Source organism: Carettochelys insculpta, chromosome 3 (assembly GCF_033958435.1).
Source record: "Carettochelys insculpta isolate YL-2023 chromosome 3, ASM3395843v1, whole genome shotgun sequence".
NCBI lineage: Eukaryota > Metazoa > Chordata > Testudines > Carettochelyidae > Carettochelys > Carettochelys insculpta.
The window spans coordinates 141,033,981-141,052,817 of NC_134139.1; the positions used below are offsets into that span (position 1 = coordinate 141,033,981).

The 18,837-nt window shown below is 40.8% G+C and overlaps 1 protein-coding gene across 1 annotated transcript in view; it reads left to right on the forward strand.

Annotated features, from left to right (window-relative positions):
- RNGTT (RNA guanylyltransferase and 5'-phosphatase) overlaps positions 1–18,837 on the forward strand; it is a 400,609-nt gene that overhangs the window by 200,842 nt on the left and 180,930 nt on the right. The window contains exon 12 of the mRNA XM_074988850.1: positions 18,564–18,632. Within this exon, the coding sequence (XP_074844951.1) occupies positions 18,564–18,632 (69 nt within the window). The remainder of the gene's footprint in view (positions 1–18,563; positions 18,633–18,837) is intronic.

Here is an 18,837-nt window from a genome sequence, read left to right on the forward strand (position 1 = left end):
GTTGAAGGATTTCTACTCTTTCAAGGTGGTAACCAATGCCTTTTCACAATGGGCACACTAGATGCTTTTTGTGTCTGTGAGAAAGGCACAGATGCTCAGGTCATAAGTTCTTAAAGACAACTAAAAATGCTTCTGATTATATTTTTAAGAGGGTCAAAAAGAATGACTGTATTGGATCAAACCAAACATTGATCTAGCATAGCATGCTGTCCTCTGACCCTAGCAAGTACCAGATGAGTGAGAGGAATGAACAGAACTGTTATGAGTGATCTGTTCCTTGACAGTCAGAGGTTTAGGAACAGCTAGAACATAGTGCTGTGTCACTGACCAGGTTTGCTAATAATCATTAGTGGCCCTGTCCTCTAGGAACGTTTTTGAATCCTCTTATATTTTTGGCCTTCACAACACCCTCTTGTAATGAGTACCACAGGTTGACTCTGCGTTGTGTGAAGTAATTCCTTTTGTTTGTTTTTAAATTGTCTGCCTGATACTTTCATTTAGTGACTTTTTCATGTTATGAAAAGAGGCAAACAACACTTCCTTATTATGTTCAGCCACACTCTTCATGAATTTGTAGACCTCTGGCATAATCCCCTCTTAATAATCTCTTTTCTAAGATGAACAATCCTGGTCTTTTTCATTTCTCCTCATGCAGAAATTGTTGCATACCCCTAGTTGGTTTTGCTGCTCTTTGCCATTCTTTTTGTTTTTTTCTAATATATCTTTTTTGAGATGAAGTGTGTGGAGCAGGGCGTGTGAGGGGGAACACCAGACTTGCACACAGTATTCAAGATGTGGGTGCACCATTGGATTTCTATACTGTTGTTATGACATTTTGTGTCTTATTGTCTGTGTGTTTCACAGTGGCTCCCACCTTTTTTGAATGCTGTTGCATATTGAGCAGATGTTCTCAGAGAGCTATCCATGTTGGCCTTTCTTGAATGGTAACAGCTAATTTGGACCCCATTGTTATGTATGTATGGTTGGGATTGTTTTCCTATGTTCACTACTTTTGCACTTATCAACACTGAATTTCATCTGCCATTTTCTGGCCTAGCCTCACCTAGTTTTCAGACATCATTTTGTAGCTCTTTACAGTCTGTTTTGGACTTTAACTATCATAATTTAGTAGTGTTTTTCTTTGTTTTGCAGATTTATGCTGAAAAACATAGGTCCTAGCATAGATTGAGCTGTTTATCACTCTGCATTGTGAAAACTGACCATTTATTTCCAATCCACCTGTGTCCTTTCTTGAACAATCTGAAGAGCAATCAATGATCTTTAAGGGCTACCTTGCCAAAACAAAGCAGGCGCCTGTGGGGATCACTGCTGGGGATTGCTCTTCCACAAAAAGAATGTATTTAAAACCCTGTGGGAGGCATTACTGGGGGGACAGACTGTTACAGACAACCCTAAGTACTAACTAACATGTACTACCAACTGTGTATAATAAGAACAAAGCTAATAGTAATTGTGAGGGGGAGGGGATAAGTAATTGGGGGGAGGGGTAGCTCAGTGGTTTGAGCATTGGCCTGCTAAACCCAGGGTTGTGAGTTCAATCCTTGAGGAGGCCATTTAGGGATTGGGGCAAATAGATGTCAGGGATGGTGCTTGGCCCTGCTAAGAGGGTAGGGGACTGGACTAGATAACCTCCCGAGGTCCCTTCCAGTTCTAGGAGATGTGTATCTCCATATTCATGTGAGGCTGCAACCACCCTGAGATGAAGAGGAACCAGAATGGTTCTGCCTTACTAAGCCCAAGGAGGTGCCACAGCCATAAGGTGCAAACTCTGCCCCTTTACAGCAACTGCTAAGCAAAATCTCCAGTTCCAGCATGGTTGCACACACACTCCAAAGTATAATACATGTCTGTATCACAGTTCAAAACCCTCCACAGTTACAGTACATAACTGTGTCTCCAAAACAAGTTTTGTTTGTATTATACGTAACTAAAACAATTTATAGGTGGGGAAGTTTTGTTTAAGGGTAGGTGATGCTCTTTGCCAGATCACAGGTAACGTAAACACTTTATAAATATGCAAAGGCAAACGATCTTAGCTAGTCTTACAAAACCAGGAATGTGTTTTATTTCAGTTAATGAAAACAAAGACATTCAAGGAGCTATCACTAGGCAGGCAGACCAATGAATTTAAGAATGTTAAACCTAAACTAAATTCCACTGCTTTTCTGTTTACCAAGCTTTACCTAATGTCACCTCTGTAGGAATACATAATCTAAACAATCTGGTTTAACAGCAGAAGCTGTTAGTACATTGAAATACAATACAGACTATTTCAGTATCCCAAGAAACTTTAAATGTAATCTTTGTCAGAATGTTTTTAAACTCCCTTCTAAACAATACACGCTGAAGCCTTGGTGATGTCATATTGTGGAAATGATGCTATACTGGAAGGTTTGCTGCTTCTTGCTGCTGCTTGCTTGAAAGAAACAAACTTATGATTTTTGAGATGAGTGCTATTGAAGTTAAGAGATGGTAGCAGAGTATTGCTGCTTGCTCAGTTCAGAGAGAGATTTTTCTTTCCATAATTTTCTGAAGGCATACCTCTTTCAGAGTTTGTCTAGATTTAAATTCTCAGTGCAATCACCATTGAGAGATCTCTTGAAGCTGGCTAAATCAGTGCTCCCATTACTGTCAGGTGTCTAGCATCTACAGTTTGAATAGGTGAGGCACACCTCACAGAATGGGTAGATGTACAGTAGATTGGTGCGGAGCTAGTCTACAGAAGCTAAGCCACTCCCCACTGGTCAGGGAAAGATGGAAGGAAATAGTGAGGGATGCATCAGACACCAACAGGCACTGAGCCCATGGTGGTGGTTGATGATGATCCTAGCATCTCTCAGTACCAAAACCTCAGTCTCCTAGTGGCCTTTCACTAACACAGGATTCTCCTCCCTTTTCATTGATTGTACCCCTCTTCCCCATCCCTCCCAAATGGGAGCACATGAAGGAAGAAAGGAGTTTCTAGTTAGTTTCCTCAGTTTCCATTAAGGATTTTCCTACATATTCTTTTGGGATTCTGCCCTTGCATAGGTAGGACCTTGTGTCTCAGCAGGTGTTTTGGAACCAACCTTGTATGCCACCCCATCACCCTTATGGACCCTCCACAATGGCCATAGTGGGACTAGTGGGCTGCCTGTCTTCAACTATTTAATACACCACCAGTACCATCTCTGAGCAAGGCTTCAGTTTCACATTTTCACTCTACCTGTCCGTATCAGAAGGAAACTTTTGAGGAATGGAAGCTAGAACAGGTGAGGAAGGTATCCTGAGACTTCCATTTCATTTTGCGGTTATATATCCCTCCTCTTCCTTTGCTGATCACTTCAGACAGTTCCAGAAGTTCATTAGAAGTGTGTCCGACACTATATAAGTCACTGGAAGAAGTAAAAGATCAGAAGCACAGACTTAAATATTTTGCGAACAACACTATCCTGCAGAGTGGTGCTAGCTAGTAATGATGCCATCCTGGATATCCAGCTAAGGTTTTTATGGCAGATGCCAGTCACTATTCCATCAACATGCAAAAAGACAGACAAGAAATACTATGTGCCCCTGAAGAACTCTGACTTGTTAATTTTCCATGTCCTGACCTAATCCCCTGGTAGTGGGTGCTCTGAATGAATGAGGTTCAGTGTGTTTTGAACCAGAGAATTTGTAATTGGATGATTAGCTGTATCAGACTGCTATAAATTAGCTAGTAGACCCTCCTGAAAGCATCATAGTCCAGTTTGCTGAGGCTTGTGAAGACTCCATAGCTGCTTTGGGAAATGTTTCCATAGTAGAAATATGTACAGTCTCACAGTCTGATGCTTTTTGGTTGGTTTGTCTTCTAAATTATTTAACTAGACTTCTGGCATTCACCTCCATCAGTTCATGTCATTGCTTGTGAATCCCCACTTGTAGAATGTACGAGAACAAGGAAAAAAACTGTTACTTTCAGTAACCGGTTGTTTGGGATGTGTTGTGCATGTAGGCTCCACAACCCATAAGCCTTCCCCTCTAATGCGGAGCTTTATGGCACTTGCATTCTGTATTAGCAAAGGAACTGAAGTGGTTGGGGTTTCCCCACTTCAAACCCTTCATTGGAGACATGAAGACACTCAGAGCAGGGTAATGCCTCTTCACTTTGGGCACACTAGATGCCTTTTGTGTCTGGGAGAAAGCCACAGGTGCTAAATTCGTAAGATCATTTGCTGCTAGTTATAACTATAGTTGATACAAAATCATCATAAGGCATTTATTTTCTTGATGACTGTCCCTATAACTTTAAGGATGTGGCCACATAAAGAGTTGGTTAAGGGTCAAATAACTTAGTTACTTTCATTTGGTTCTTTTTAATTGTTCCTTAATGAGAGCAAATTACTGGAATAAATGTTTCTCTGCATTGGAAATGATTCCTAAAGAAGATGACCTTACATATGGAGAATAGTCTCAAATGGGTAAATGTGTTTGTTTGTAGCTTCACAAATAACAAGTAATCCTGTAGCATCTTAAAGACAGACAAATATATTGCATCATAAGCCTGTGTGTGTCAGACCGCTTCAAGTACAAACGGAAGCTTGTGACTTCATAAATTGTTCATCGTTTAGGTGCTACAAGGGTGCGTGGCAGTACGTTTTCAGAGTGGGGGTATGAAGTCACGCTCATTAGTGCCAGTGCAGGATTTTTGTTTGTCATGTCCTGTTCATTATGGCATTATGAAAAGTTTCTGTTTTCAAACTTAAATTTTAGTGCAATAAAAGCCTATTTATTTTGTCTGCTTATTGGTCTATAAACTTACTATCATTAGCATACCGTCTTGTTTAGGAAATCATGTACAAGATCACTACTTTGGTGTGTTTAGAATTATCAGTGTAATTGCCCTGTGGGATTTATAAAATGTACTTGAGTGACCAGTTGTATCAAGAATGCTTTTGTTTTGACTGTTGGCTATTCCTATGTGTAACAGATGGCACTTACTTAAAAAAGCATACAAGCTGTTGGATAGCAGAGCATTACTAATAAAACCTATCACATGTTAAACTTGACCTGACAGTAATCAAGTTTTGAATGCTACAAATGATTCATGGATAGTAATTAGTCTCCTGATCATATTAGTGAACATCAGTATCACACTGCTGCCATTATCTACTTTCATTCTTACAGGAAACAAATCTATTGCAATAATAGGGTGTTTATAATGACTTCTGCCAAAATGATCTGTATGATTAACTTGGCAAAGGAATTATTTTTAGCCTTTCAGTATCATGGTTAATTTACTTGGAGCTCAGGATGTAATCTGAGTAGCTCTTTTTGTGTGGAATTCAGTTGAAAAAAGTATTTTTTTATTTCTCCAAGACAATTCAAGTTTTTTTTACCCCACCAATTACCCATGATCTTGCCATGAATTACCATATTATAAATGCTGCATCTCACTTCAGAAAAGTAGTAGTAAATACTAGTAAATAGTGTTTTATAACTTGGTGAGTTTACTCTTCTCGGTTAATATTATGTTACAAATTAGAGTGCACAATGGTATATCTAGACAACAAGTTTTTCCAACTTTTGCATGTTAACATTCAGAATTTGTGTTATGCAGAGTGGATGTTTACCTGAACGGTTATCTTTGGAAGCTGGAGTTTGTACTTTGTATGAAAATTTATTGTAAAATTTACAGTAACTGTACATACATCCTAATATGGCTTTTCTCTTAATTTTTTAGCCATGGAACATGAGACTTCTTTTAGCATATGTCATAAAATGTAAATCTGTTGATAGCTTGAGTGTTTTAGGGAGTTGAATCACAATAAATTATTATGGAGTGGTACGCTGAAAATATAACACCTATCTTTGACTATTTGTTTTCCTGCCAGCTGTTTAAAACTTCTTCGGAGAATTTATTATTTGGAAATTAAATTTGTCATTTAATTGCTACGGTTACTCTAACAGTTTTCTTCTTTTTCTCTGTTCCACAATTCAACACATCAATTCCCAGAAAGTGCTATGTGACTTAAATGACATTTCTACTCATTATAGTAATAGAAAAATGTTAAATTAAGTACAAACTGTCTGTTTTTATGAATCTAGTTTCATTATTACTTAATAAAATAATCTATTCTTTCATTGGCATTTCATGCTTGAAAGCCTCTTGGGCTCACAATAAAATGTATATTAAACAAATCTTAGAGGAAATATAGCCAAATACATCGAGAGACACCAGGGTGTATTAGAGAAGATAAACCAAAATCTCACTGCATACCTGTAGAGGCATTTCAATCCACATATACTAATATATGTGGCATAATACAGAGTAAGGAGGAAATTTTATATATATATATAAAATTTCCTCCTTACTCTGTATTATGCCACATTATGCAGCCCAGACATTTAAAATAAACTTAAGCCTCTTTTCATCCTTAGAATCTTAAAAAAAATAAATAAAGTCTCAAGTCTGTCATGGATGGATACTGCAAATATACTCTCCCCACATTGCACCAGAGGAGCATTTTGCCTGTTTTCTGTCTCACCTGCAGAGCATGAAGTATGCAACATTAAACTTTAGGTGGACTAAGTTAGAGCAGCTGCTGGAGAAAGCATAGGCCAACCCACAAGATCAAAGATTTATCATTTACTTCCTCCCACATTCTGTAATACTCCATGGCTTCCCCTTCAAAATAGTAGTGCATGAGTCTCTCTTTTTTAAATGAAACAAAACTCCTTTCTGGTATGTCTTCTGATGTTATTTAAATCTAGTATTCAGTACTTTGATTCACCTTTTGCTAAAAATTTTTATGTAGTTGATCAAGGTGGTTTTTGCTTAATTGCTTAAAATACTAGGAAGCCCATAATACCTTTCTTTTTTTCATGGCCATTCATATTGTGTCTCAATTTTTGTGGTGGCGGGAAGCCTAAAGTACACTCTTTTTTCCCAAAAACACCTGAATCTCATGATGAAAGGTGTCTCAGTCTCCATTAACTTTCTGTGAGTCTCAAGTGTCCAAGTCATACTTAAAAAAGGGATGAATGGTTCTAAGTCACTTAAGTGTACTTTAGAAAGCTGACTCCATCTCTTAGTTTTAAAGCAACATTCCCAATAAACATCTAGCTTATCCGTGAATCAAAGATGAGAGGTAATTTGGGGGTGAATTTTCTCAGAACAATAGACATCCCTTTTCCTAGTCCCATTTTTTTTATGCATGTTCAATGTTTGTACTTATTGTATAAAGTTTCTACTGCATTTTGGTTGCCAAGTTAGCTGAATCCTCAATTCATTTTTTGGATTTCAGTTCTTACTTCATCTGATGAAGATGGATAATGTTGTGAGAGCAGAACTCAGTATGCAATTATTGACATTCTCAAGTGTTGACCTAATACATACTCTTGCAAGATATTCCCTCCCGCCACCACCAGATCTAGGTTGTCTTCTGTCTGACTGCTCTTTCTGGAAATAAAATTGGACAGCTGATGCTCAAAACAGTGAAGGGGTAGGTGAGAACTGTGACAGGGCTTCCAATTTCTTTTAATGGCCCTAAGTTTGTAAAACAATATTTGACTGAGGTGAGAAGAGAGGAATTGGTCATGTGAAAGTTGGCTTTGAAGATAAAAGAACTATTCCTAAATAAAAGCAGACACGAGGCACATTTTGAAATGCTGAAGTGTTTTGTTAACTTAAAATGCAATTAATGCAGCACTGGAGTTCCTGATGTAATCTAAAATTAGGGCTTCCTAAATTGAACAAATTCTTAAAATATTTTTGCCCCAGCCATAATATGGAAAAATCAGAAATTTCACATGAAGCTAATTTTCATGAAATCTGTAGTCAGATTTCTGGACAAAAACATTCATACAAGCATTCGAACTTCATTTATCCCAATCAGACTCCAGGAGGTATTGCCTACTGAAGCAAGAAATCCCCTCAAAGACCTGGAATTGGAGTATAACACAGAGTTCCTTTATTTATGGAGCTTGATGAAAAACTAATTTGTCTCACTAGTTAATAAAGAATATGATGAAATAAACTCATGTTAAAATCAAGCATGTTTTAAATTAATTCAGATGCATTCATCATCAGTATTATTGCAGTGTTAAAACACAATGGCCATGTCTGTGCTACAAAAATAACTTGGAAGTTGCTTACTTCGAAGTACAACTTTGATGTAATGACTTAGAAGCTGAGCGTCTACACGCACCTGACTTTGAAGTTTTTAAACTTTGACGTAGGGCACTGCTCCATTCCTGGGAATGGAGGAAGGACTTTGAAGTTGGGCTCCCTTACTTGGAAGTATGGGAAAACGTGTGGACTCTCTGCAGGGTACTTCGAAGTAGCAGCTAACTTCAAAGTTAGTTCTAAGTGCAGACATACCCAATGAGTGTTAAAGGATCTATGTCTCCTACTTGAGATGTAAAACTTCAATGTGGATTTTTAAACACATCAGGTGCAAGTACTTGGTAATAAATCAATGTTATATTGAGGCATGTAAAATGAGGGGCTGCTTGCAGGAAGGCATGTAGAAGAGGTGATAAAATGGGTATTGAGGCCGTTGTTACTGGTAGAAAGGAAATGTGATAGAGGAAGGTAGGGGAGACCATGTTAGTGGTATAGGATTTGGAAGGGAAGGAGTATTAGTTCAATACTCTAAACAAAACACCCACATGGCAGATGTCTTTCAATGATGGTATGCAGGTCTGTCTCTTTAATGGAAGGTGGGGAGGGGAGAGAGGAAGGCAATGCAGAGACAGAGAGAATTACTAGCTGCCTTTTAATTTGTGTAGTAGAAAGTGCTAATGATCTTTGCATGTTGCATTGCAAATTGTGCTTCAGAAATTTTATTATTGTGTTAAGATGCATCATTTAAAGATCTAAGGCTGTAATGCTGGTAGTCTTTTATTGTAGTGTATGAGAAACCTTATTAGGCTTATCTTAAAGACTATAAATGTTATACAAAATAAATGTCTTTAAAAGCTGGCTAAAAGTTCATTCATGCGGAAAACAGTCAAATAAAGAATATTAGTGAGTGAGCACCAATGACTGAGATTTGTTAAACAGTTAAGCTTTAATGAAGATTAATTTTCCTATCTTATAACTAAATTTAAATATACTTAAAACAAGTTATGAATTTTTAACGTTTCCATGTGCACTGTTAGATGGAGGTGTAAATATATTTTTTACATAGTACTAATGTCCTACTTGAGGCTGGGACGATCTCTTTGCTTGTCTCTGTATATCACCAAGCATACTAATGACACACAAAGTTGCTTGTTTTAATGTGTTCCCATCAGGATGTTTTCATGCAACCAGATTTTTAAGGTATCAACAAAAATGTTTTTTTTTTTAAATGTTTGTTTAAACATTTAGGTAAAGGTATTATTTAGATTTGGTAATCTGTTACCCACAATAAAAGAAATTCTCAGTTTAACAAAGCTTGGGTAACTGAAAAGAAAAATTACTTGTGTCCATGTAAATAACATAATAGATGTATGAGTCACACCACTGCATTTTATTTTCCATTTCATTTTACATCTGAAGTAGGGATCAAATCTCTGAAGAATACAGTGAATCCTCTCAAAAGTTACAATATTTTCTTTGACCACACAATGAATTTTCTGATATATGACTAAATCCATTAATTAAAATCAGATGCTAGATCACCTACAAAATTTTCAGCTATCACTATTTCTTTGTCTTATTTAGTAGAATAACACTGTTTTAACGTTGTAACTAAAAATTAATTACAGTTTTGTGCATGGGCTATATTTGAAGAAATTAGGTTGTAATTAAGCTAATGATTAATGGCTTGTACTTAATTGTTCTGATTACATAGGCTGCGGACCTGGTGGGGTCAGTAATTCCTGAATATTTTGATTATGTAATATCAGCTGTAATTCAACCAAACTTTCTTTTAAGATCATTTGTTTGCATCAGTTCTGTTGATTGCAATGACAAGTGGACTGAGGGAGGCTAAACATGTGTCTTATTGACTGCTTGGCTCAGGTGTCACAGCTTTCTAAAGGCTCTTTTATGTTTGCCAACTTTCTACTAGCAGACAACCAAACACCTTTTCCCTTCCCATGCTCTTCCCTTTCTCTGAAGCACATCTCTGATCGCTCAGTTCTCCACTGGCTCTCCCCACTCTCACTCCCTCATTTTCATCAGAATGGCTCAGGGGTACAACTGATGGGACTGTGGTCTCTGGGATGGGGATGAGATTGCAATGAGGCTTGGGGTCAGGATAATGCTCTGGGCTGGGATTCAAGTGATTGTAAGGCAGGAGGGGGATCAGGTCCTGCGGTGGGGGGGGAGGCTCTGGGGTGCAGGCTCCAGTTGGTGCTTAGCTCAAACAGCTTCCAGAAGCAGTGGCACATCTCCTCTCTGACTCCTAGGTGGAGGTGTGTACTGCCACATCTGCAGGCACTGCTCCTGTCACGCTGAGTGTCCGTGGTGTCCAGCCAATAAGAATGGTAGGGGTGGTGCTTGGGGAAAGGGTGGCATGTCAAGCTTTCTGGCTCCCTCCTACACGCAGATATATAGAGGTGGGGAAGAATCATGGGGTCGTGAAAAAGATAGCAGGGAGTTTGCCCAGAGAGGTCAGGGTAGAAGACAGGGGAGGGGCTGGGGAACAGGGCAGGGGGCCCTGGAGGGAGCTGGGGGCAGGGCAGGGGGCCCTAGTGGTGGCAGGGGCAGCAGGGGGAGCCAGGGCAGGGGGAGCCAGAGGCTGGGCTGGCTGCTTGAGCAGCAGTGTATCCATCCAGGGGTCTCACTGCCAGGCCAGCGCTGCCTCATCCAGGGCCAGCCACTGCTCCACCAGGGTGTTCTGGTGGTGGTGGGAAACTGTATGTGCTGCTGCCTCCTCGTCCCAGCCATGGTGTGGGTGACTGCAGGCTCAGGCCTGCCAAGGTGCGGGTGGTGGGGCAGGTCTGGCCCTTGCTCTGGGACCTGGAGCCCCTCCATGCTGGACGGGGCTGGCCGGCCCAGGAGATGTGCCAGGGCTCTCCCAGCCCTTGGATGCCGCAACTGTAACAGAGGATGGAGGGGTGGGGTGGGGGGGCGCCCCAGGAGGCTGTGCTCATGTGCCCTACCTGTGACCCTAGGGATGAGCAGGCCTCTGGAATAGGAGCAGGATTTCTCTGTACTGTGGCCCATGCTGTGCATGGGCCTGGCCACGCACTGGGGATGGTGGTGGCTGGGGTGGGTTCTGTCAGGCCCCCACCGGGAGACAAGGCAGTGGTGGGGGAGCAGGCATGGGAGACCCCTCGTCTGGGTGGCAGAAAGGCTGGTTGCAGCCATGCTGTCTGGGTCCCCTGTTGCACAGATGTGACCAGCAGCCTTGCCCAGCGGGGCAGGCAATAGGTGTCACCTGCGGGTATACCTGACTACAAGGAACCTGAGGCAGCCCCTGGGCCCAAGGATGACCTTGCAGTGCTCATGTTCAGGATGTCTGCCAGCTGCATTCATCTGTGAAGCTCCATGAGCGGTCCCTGGGCACCCATGACCAGCTCTCCATGGCTGCTGGGTGCTGCACTACCTCGGCCTGGGCATGACCCCCATTTTCCCCTCTGTCCCCCGCCCCCTGGCACAGGGGGCACGAGGGTGCTAGCTTTTTGAGCGAGGTTTACATATATTACTGCAATGGTTCTTTCGGGGCACTGAGTGCTGTAGTTGGCTTAGATATCTTTTCATTTGAAATAAATGATGACGCTGAAGTAGGCACACCATGGCCAGGCTCTGCTTTTCTCTCCCACATATGCACAGGGGTGACCCATGTACGTTGGGGCAGCATGGGATGGGGGGGGGGGGATATGGGTCCATGGGGGGGGGCGGTCCTGCACAGCATGCACCCCAGGATCTCATGGGGGTTGAAAGGACAACGATCCCTCCACCAGAGGGGTGTCTGTCTCCCCCAGGCTCCTGGGTGGTATGTCCAGCCAGAGCCAATGCATTGGTTGAGCAGCTGGGTGTGGGGGGGCCAAGCTCCAGTCCCCTCCAGGGAACGAGCTGATGGGTGAGGGGTTTGCCCAGATATGGGGGCCCCTGTGTGGGTGGCATGGGGTCCATGTGTGTCTGGGCTGTTCCCAAGGCACTCTCTGTGGCTGTGAGGCTTTCTGTGCTGTCCACAGATGTGGTTACTGGCTGTCACAGGCCCATATGCTGGGGCGGCACTGCTCCATAGGACCCCTGGGGTCAGGGCATGGCTGTATGGCCAGCCTGCTGGGGGAGGGATCAGGGGTTTGCAGTGCCCTGCCCCTTTCCAGCCCTGCCACGAGGTGTGCAATGTGCTTGTCACTTCCCGATGGGTCCCTTGTGGTTGTGCTGGGCAGCCCTGCTAGTACTGTGATTTGTAGGGGGCGCCGAGGGCCATGTGACACGGAGAGTGCTGTGCGTAGGGTGTTCTGGGATGGGAGCTGGGAGCCCATTACTGTCTCCCTGCATGGTCCCTCCATGTGGCAGGGCTGCCTTGTGCTGTCCCTGTTGGGAGGACAGGTGTCCACCTCACGTGTGGGTGTGGGGATGTATTGGTGCCCAGCTTGTGTCTCTGCTTGCCCAGCCCCGTTTCCTTGGTGTGACAGGGTGTGGAGGACTCGGTACCACTTCAAGGGCATCTGGACCACCAGGCCATATAGCGCCGCTGGTGCTTTGTAGACCATCTCCATGCTCCCTGAGGCTGCTGCCATGGTGGACTGTTTTTCCGGAAGAGGGGCTGGCGGAGCATCTACATGCACTTTTTCTTCTGGAAGAGGATGCTCTTTCTTAAATGGGAACAGAGTATGGACTCTGGAAGAGATGCCACGTTCTTCCAGATTCCTTCTGGAGGAATGGCTTTTGTGCATAGATGCTCCTGGGATCTTCTGGAGGATTGCTGCCTTGTTCCAGATGAATTTGCGAGTGTAGATGCAGCCTTTGAGTTTAATATATAACAACTGATTATATTTTCTGATGCTTTAGGCAAAATAGTGAAGTAGTTACAAGGCTGTTACATAATATAATTTAACACATTAGTCACAAACTCTTAGTTATGGTGCATCAGTTAAATTATTTTCTTGCTTTCTTTCTTTCGCACACACGCTTAGAGGAGGAGAAAGTGAGTGTAAGCCTCTGAAATGGGCATGGGAAGCTGGTTATTCATCTTCTTGCTATTCAGGAAACCCTGTCTACTTTGCTTAGAGAGACTTTCATCAAAATCAGGCCAGAACATTTACTTTTGCAACTGATTAGATAGTAGTGCCCTGGATCACAATATTTGTTAAGAGAAATGTTTTTGTTTGTTTTTTTAAACATAAGTCTTCTTGTCATATGCCTGTGCTGGTTGGAATTTATTTTTATTGGTAAACGTTGGCAAAGTCAGTTTAATTGCACACATTGAAACTGATGAAAAAGTATTTTCTCTGGTAATCAAAATTTAGAGATGGGCAGGGTAAGACTTTTGCCAGGTGCAGCGATTTAATCACGTGAATTGCTGTTACAAATGGGCTAGTCAGTAAATAGAAATAAAATGGTATGATTTTTGGTTTAAGAATTTTTACTTCGTATATTTTTACATGTGATGGCGATTTTGTGTTCTGACAGGTTATATAGCTTTAACTATTTGACATGCATGGTCTATCATATAACATTCTGATCCTCTCCCATAATTTTTTTCAAAGGCGAAAAGAGAGCGAACACTCGATTTAATGGACTAATGGCGGGGAGGGGAGGTCTGTTAGTACGGAATGCCCGTTAAAGCAGAACAGTTTACTGCGCAGTACAGTATTCACCACAGCATGCTCATCGCCCCCCAGACAGGCTCCCCCATCCTTCCTGCCCCATAAATAAATGCTGGCAACTCACCAGAGCCACTGGGGCTGGAGGAGCCATCTGGACTGCCGCAGAAGCCGGGCCTGGAGGAGCTGCCAGGGCCACTGCTGCTGGAGCCACCAGGGGCAGCTCTGGCTCCAACAGCTCTGGTGAGTTGTCGGCATTTATGTATGGAGCGGGGTGTCTGTTACTTCTGATGTCTGTTAAATTGAGGGCCTCCTGTAGACCATAAATCCATATGGTGAGATGAACACATATATCTATTAAAATGATTAAAAAAATTAAATTCTGCCAAATCCACATGACTTGTACATTTTAAGCAGTTGTTTTTAGCAAATCAAAGGCAAGGATTTTCATATTGGCTGGAACAATTATTTTCATTCATGAATTGCTTTTAAAAATAGGAATACTAAAAATGATTAAAATACTAAACCTTATGACGGAAATGTGTCCTCTTTTAGTGCTCATTATAGAGCAGGCAACTACCTGAAGGGAGCCAAGGGCTTCACAGGTGCAAATTCATACCAGTAAACTGCTAAGAATAGCCTAACAGTGGAAAAACTGGATTGTGTGCATCATTTATCTTTTTTGCATGAAGCATCATTGAAATGCATTGCATTTTATTTGTTCCCTGGCAGTCATCCCAATTAAGCAGGTGTGCCATTTATCATGGTGCCGATTAAATAGATTATACTGTTCAAGTTAATTAGAAATGTTAACATGTTTGGTAAATTAAACAGGAAGATAGGAGACTTACTTAAAGATGAATCTTGCATATCTACAGTTAGGAGTCTATACAACTAAAAGTAATATTAAAATTTTGATAGAGAAAAAAGAACTTAATATAAGCTTACTCATTATCCAAGTACTCCTTTATTATTCATGTCACTGTTTTTAGAATCTTCCTGAAACACAGAAAGAAATGTTTTATATATGTTTCATATTCTGCAGTATTCAAGCAGTCTCAGCATAACACAAAATCCTCATGGCAAGAAACTTCTAACCAACCCCATTAAGATGACTTATTAAAGAAAACTTTATCCCTTTACCTGTTAGTTTGTTTTCTGTGGATTGGTCATTTGTAACACATTTTCTGTCATGGTAATAGTGGTCAAGAAAATTGGCTTATTGGTCCTTTTTGCTTCATACTTTAGTCTCCCATTTTAGACTAAAAGACCAAATAACTTCCTAATGAGTCTACTACTTCTAGAGTAAGGTGCAATATATGTACCTGACTGAGGTATGGACAGAGTGCAACTTTAGATGCCTTGAAGGTTCATGAGAGAATTTTACCTCATCAGATTGGACAGCCTAGGATTTAAGGGCAGTAATCCAATGGGTTTGGTAATTTTGGAGAATCTACTGCTTCTAGAACTCAGAGAGCAAGTGTCCATTGGTTGTAGTGCTTTACTGATTGACTAAGGCATGCAAAAACTAGCAGGTAGAGTAAGAAGGGGAGAAGTTATTTTTGTGACTGTCATCAGCAAAGACCACAAAATTCTTAAAGGTGATTTTTGGAAGGGAGGGAGGAAATCTGTTTTTTGTTCCTTGATGTGGTATTGTTTGCATAGGTCTCTCTCTCTCTCTCTCTCTCTCTCTCTCTCTCTCTCTCTCTCATGTGACGTTAGTAGGGCTTAATGAGGAGTGTGGAGATTGTCAGGTGTGTTAGACTGAGAAATGAAGACATCTATATTACATAACTCTGTCAGATGCAAAAAGTAAAGGGACAGTAGAAATCCCATCCATTTTTAGTAAATAAGTAGTTCACAGTACTGTTTCTGTGATACATCTTCTAGCCCCTGCTAATTTTTGTGGAACTGGTGGTCCCAAGGCAGATCTTCCAACAGTTCTATCTGGAAAAGGATTAACACTTGAATGTGTGAATAGGGTGCAATATATGTACCTGACTGAGGTACAGGCAGAGTGCAACTCTGGATGCCTTGAAGGTTCATGAGAGAATTTTACCTCATCGGGTTGGACAGCCAAGGACTTAAGGGCACTAATCCACTGGGTTTGGTAATTTTGGAGAAGCAGTGCTTTTTCAAACTATTTGAATAAAAGGAAGCATTAAACACTTTTGTAAGACGAGAAAAGTTGCATTTTCTGATTTTGTTTTTTTTTTTAAACTCAGTCATAATACTTTCTTATCGCAACTGATCTGGGGCAGACAGCAGCAGGAAAAAAAAATTCTGATTAGAGATTTAATTCGTGTTCTGAAAGAGTCAGCCATGCGGAAAAATACTTGATCAAGGGTTTTTTTGTTTTGGTTTTTTTAAACACACGATCGCCAATGTATTACGTTGGTCAGCTGGAGGAAAGATTAGCGGTGACTCACTACTTTTTGTTTTGAAATGCATAAAAGGCTATTTTAATTTTGAACAAATCTAGTAAATAAAACATTCCAGTTTTTTAATGTTTTTTTCTAAATACTGTGGTTTTCATTTGCTAATCAAGCTCTGCAGATAAAAAAATTAATCATTTAAATAGCTGCTGGTTATGAGTTTCAGTTGCAGATTTCAGCACTCAAACTCTACAATTATTTTATACATGGTAGGACTTCAGATACTAAATGTGGATTCTACAACACTGAAAATTAACAACTCTCAGCATCCGGTACTGTACTGAAAATTAAGTTCTTTATCGCATCTAAGAACTGCTATTTTTAAATGATTTTGATGATATTTTTAAAAACGGGATAATGAAAGCAACAATAAATTATACTTCTCAGATTTGGTTCTTTGTAGAATGCAAATGAACATTTCAATGGCTATGTTTATGTTTAAAATAAAATTTGTGTGCCTGGCAAAAAAAAAAAAAAAAAAAGGGCACATTATCACATGCAATCAGATAAAAATTTAAATAAAAACTTATGTTTTGATTTATGGTGTATTTAAGCTGAAATAGTGGTTTAGTTATTGAGTAGTCTCAGTCACTTAAATGCAGCTATTCTGAAAGAAGCACTACTGGTCCAAATTTTTCAGTTTCCTAAATCTAGATACTATTTTATGTATTTTGTTTTTGTTGTGTTATCTGATCTTAAAGTAACTGACTGGACTGACCTGGTAATTTCATTTTCAAATATTGTCAGTGGAGCCCGAAGCGTTAGATGATTGTAAAGAAATAGAGGTAATTAATAAATATTATGCAGGTAACTATATACATGGCCTGATTTTTTTTCACACTTTCTGGTGGCTCACAGCTTCTGTGAAGTAATTTTTTCCCCAGAGACTTTGTATTTAGTTACACCTTGAGATTACGTGGTAACTTGACTTAAATAATGGCTCCCTCATTTGGCTTGATCAATATTTCTCTCAGGTAGCTAAAGCTTCATGGTCAACTCAACAGAAGTTAGAATATATTTGTTGTAATGAATTCGTTACAGAAACTCTGTGAATTCAGATGGTGACTTTAATTAGTGCAGAGATTGGCAAGATTCAGCGCACCGGCTGGATACAGCCAGCCAAACATTTTAATCTGGCATGCGGCCTGCCTTGCACACAGAGTAGTGCCACACCAAACAGAATAGCTGCTCCCTGTGTGTCTGTGTGGCGGAGGGGGGAGAGTTTCTCTTGCTGACCCCAATCCCACCAACATCTCTCCACTCTTATTGGCTGGAGACTGGCCAATGGAAGCTGAGAGATTTTGCAAAGGACAGGGGCTGTGTGTGAAGCCACACCTCCCCCACATGCAGATAGGCACATGGAACAGGTAGTGGGCTGGCCAGAAGTGGCACCTCTGAGCCACAGCCTGCCTCTGGCATCACACCCCAGCACTCTCCCAGACCCTGATTCCCCTTCTACACTCCTGTCTAGGACCACAATCCTCTTTTGTGCCCATACCCTTTCCTGGGCCTTGCACCCTAACGCCCCACCCCAGATTACCACCTAAATCCTGTGCATCCTCCTCTCCCCCACATCGTCACAACTCCCTCTCAGGCCCTGCATCTGCTCCTACATATTTCCCCCAGCCAGAATCCTCTCCTGCACCTATCTCTCCCTCCTTCCTCCACACCCCCACCTTCTGGACTGTACACCCCAATACTCTGCTCCAGGTCACAAAGCCCTCCTTCATTCAACCTACCTTTCACATTCTACACCCTATCCTATACCTCAGTTCCCTACCGCGAGCTTCCTTCTGCACACAACCTCCATCCCAGACCCTGCACTCCCTTCATAGAAAAATGCAGCCTTTTACCACTTTCCAAAGTGTTGGAGTTTCCCCCCGCCATCAAAAATTATTGTCCACCCCTGAATTAATGCAATAGTATTTACTGGAGTAAGTTAAGGATTCTGCTTTACAAAACTTTGTATATAATCACTGCAAGTTTTGTTTTATTTTCGAATATAATGTAATCTTTAAAAGAGAAGTATTTCATATGTTTAAGATAGCAACTTTATGAATTGCATTTCTGTAGAAATCTGTCTCGTCCCATCCTTGAACAGCTTTTGTGTTAGTATTTTTTTAAGTATATAGAATCATCATGTTTTCCAAACATCCTTATTTGTAACCCTAATGTTTTTCTGCAACTGATATTGTATTTGAGGCAACCCTGCTACTTTTATCTGTATAGTGTGTGTAAATATGTTAATTGAATTCCACCAGATTTTTTTCTTTGTATTTTTTTTGTCCAGATTTTCAACCGAAGCTCTAAATGATATTATGTTTGCTTAGAAAGATGGTTTCTGAAATACTGTAGAACTTTTTCAGTGTGGATTCTAGCAGTTGAAACACTTTCTTTTGGAAAACTTATTTTTGTTTTGTTTTTGTTTTGCAGCTTCTTGAAGGAAGTTTTGCCAGAGAAGTTAGTCATGAAGTTGATGGACTGATTTTTCAGCCAACAGGTGTAAGTTACAATGGATCTTTTTTTTATTTTTTTTATCTAGTTTTCTTATCTTTTTATATTTATCTTTTATTATCTAGTGTAAATATGGAATTGAAAACTTCCAGTTATATTCCTTCACTTCAGCATCAACAAAGTGTTTGGTTTGGTGGAATTACTACTGTATGTCAATGCTTAATTTATCAGGGCATGCCAGGGCTTAAGCACA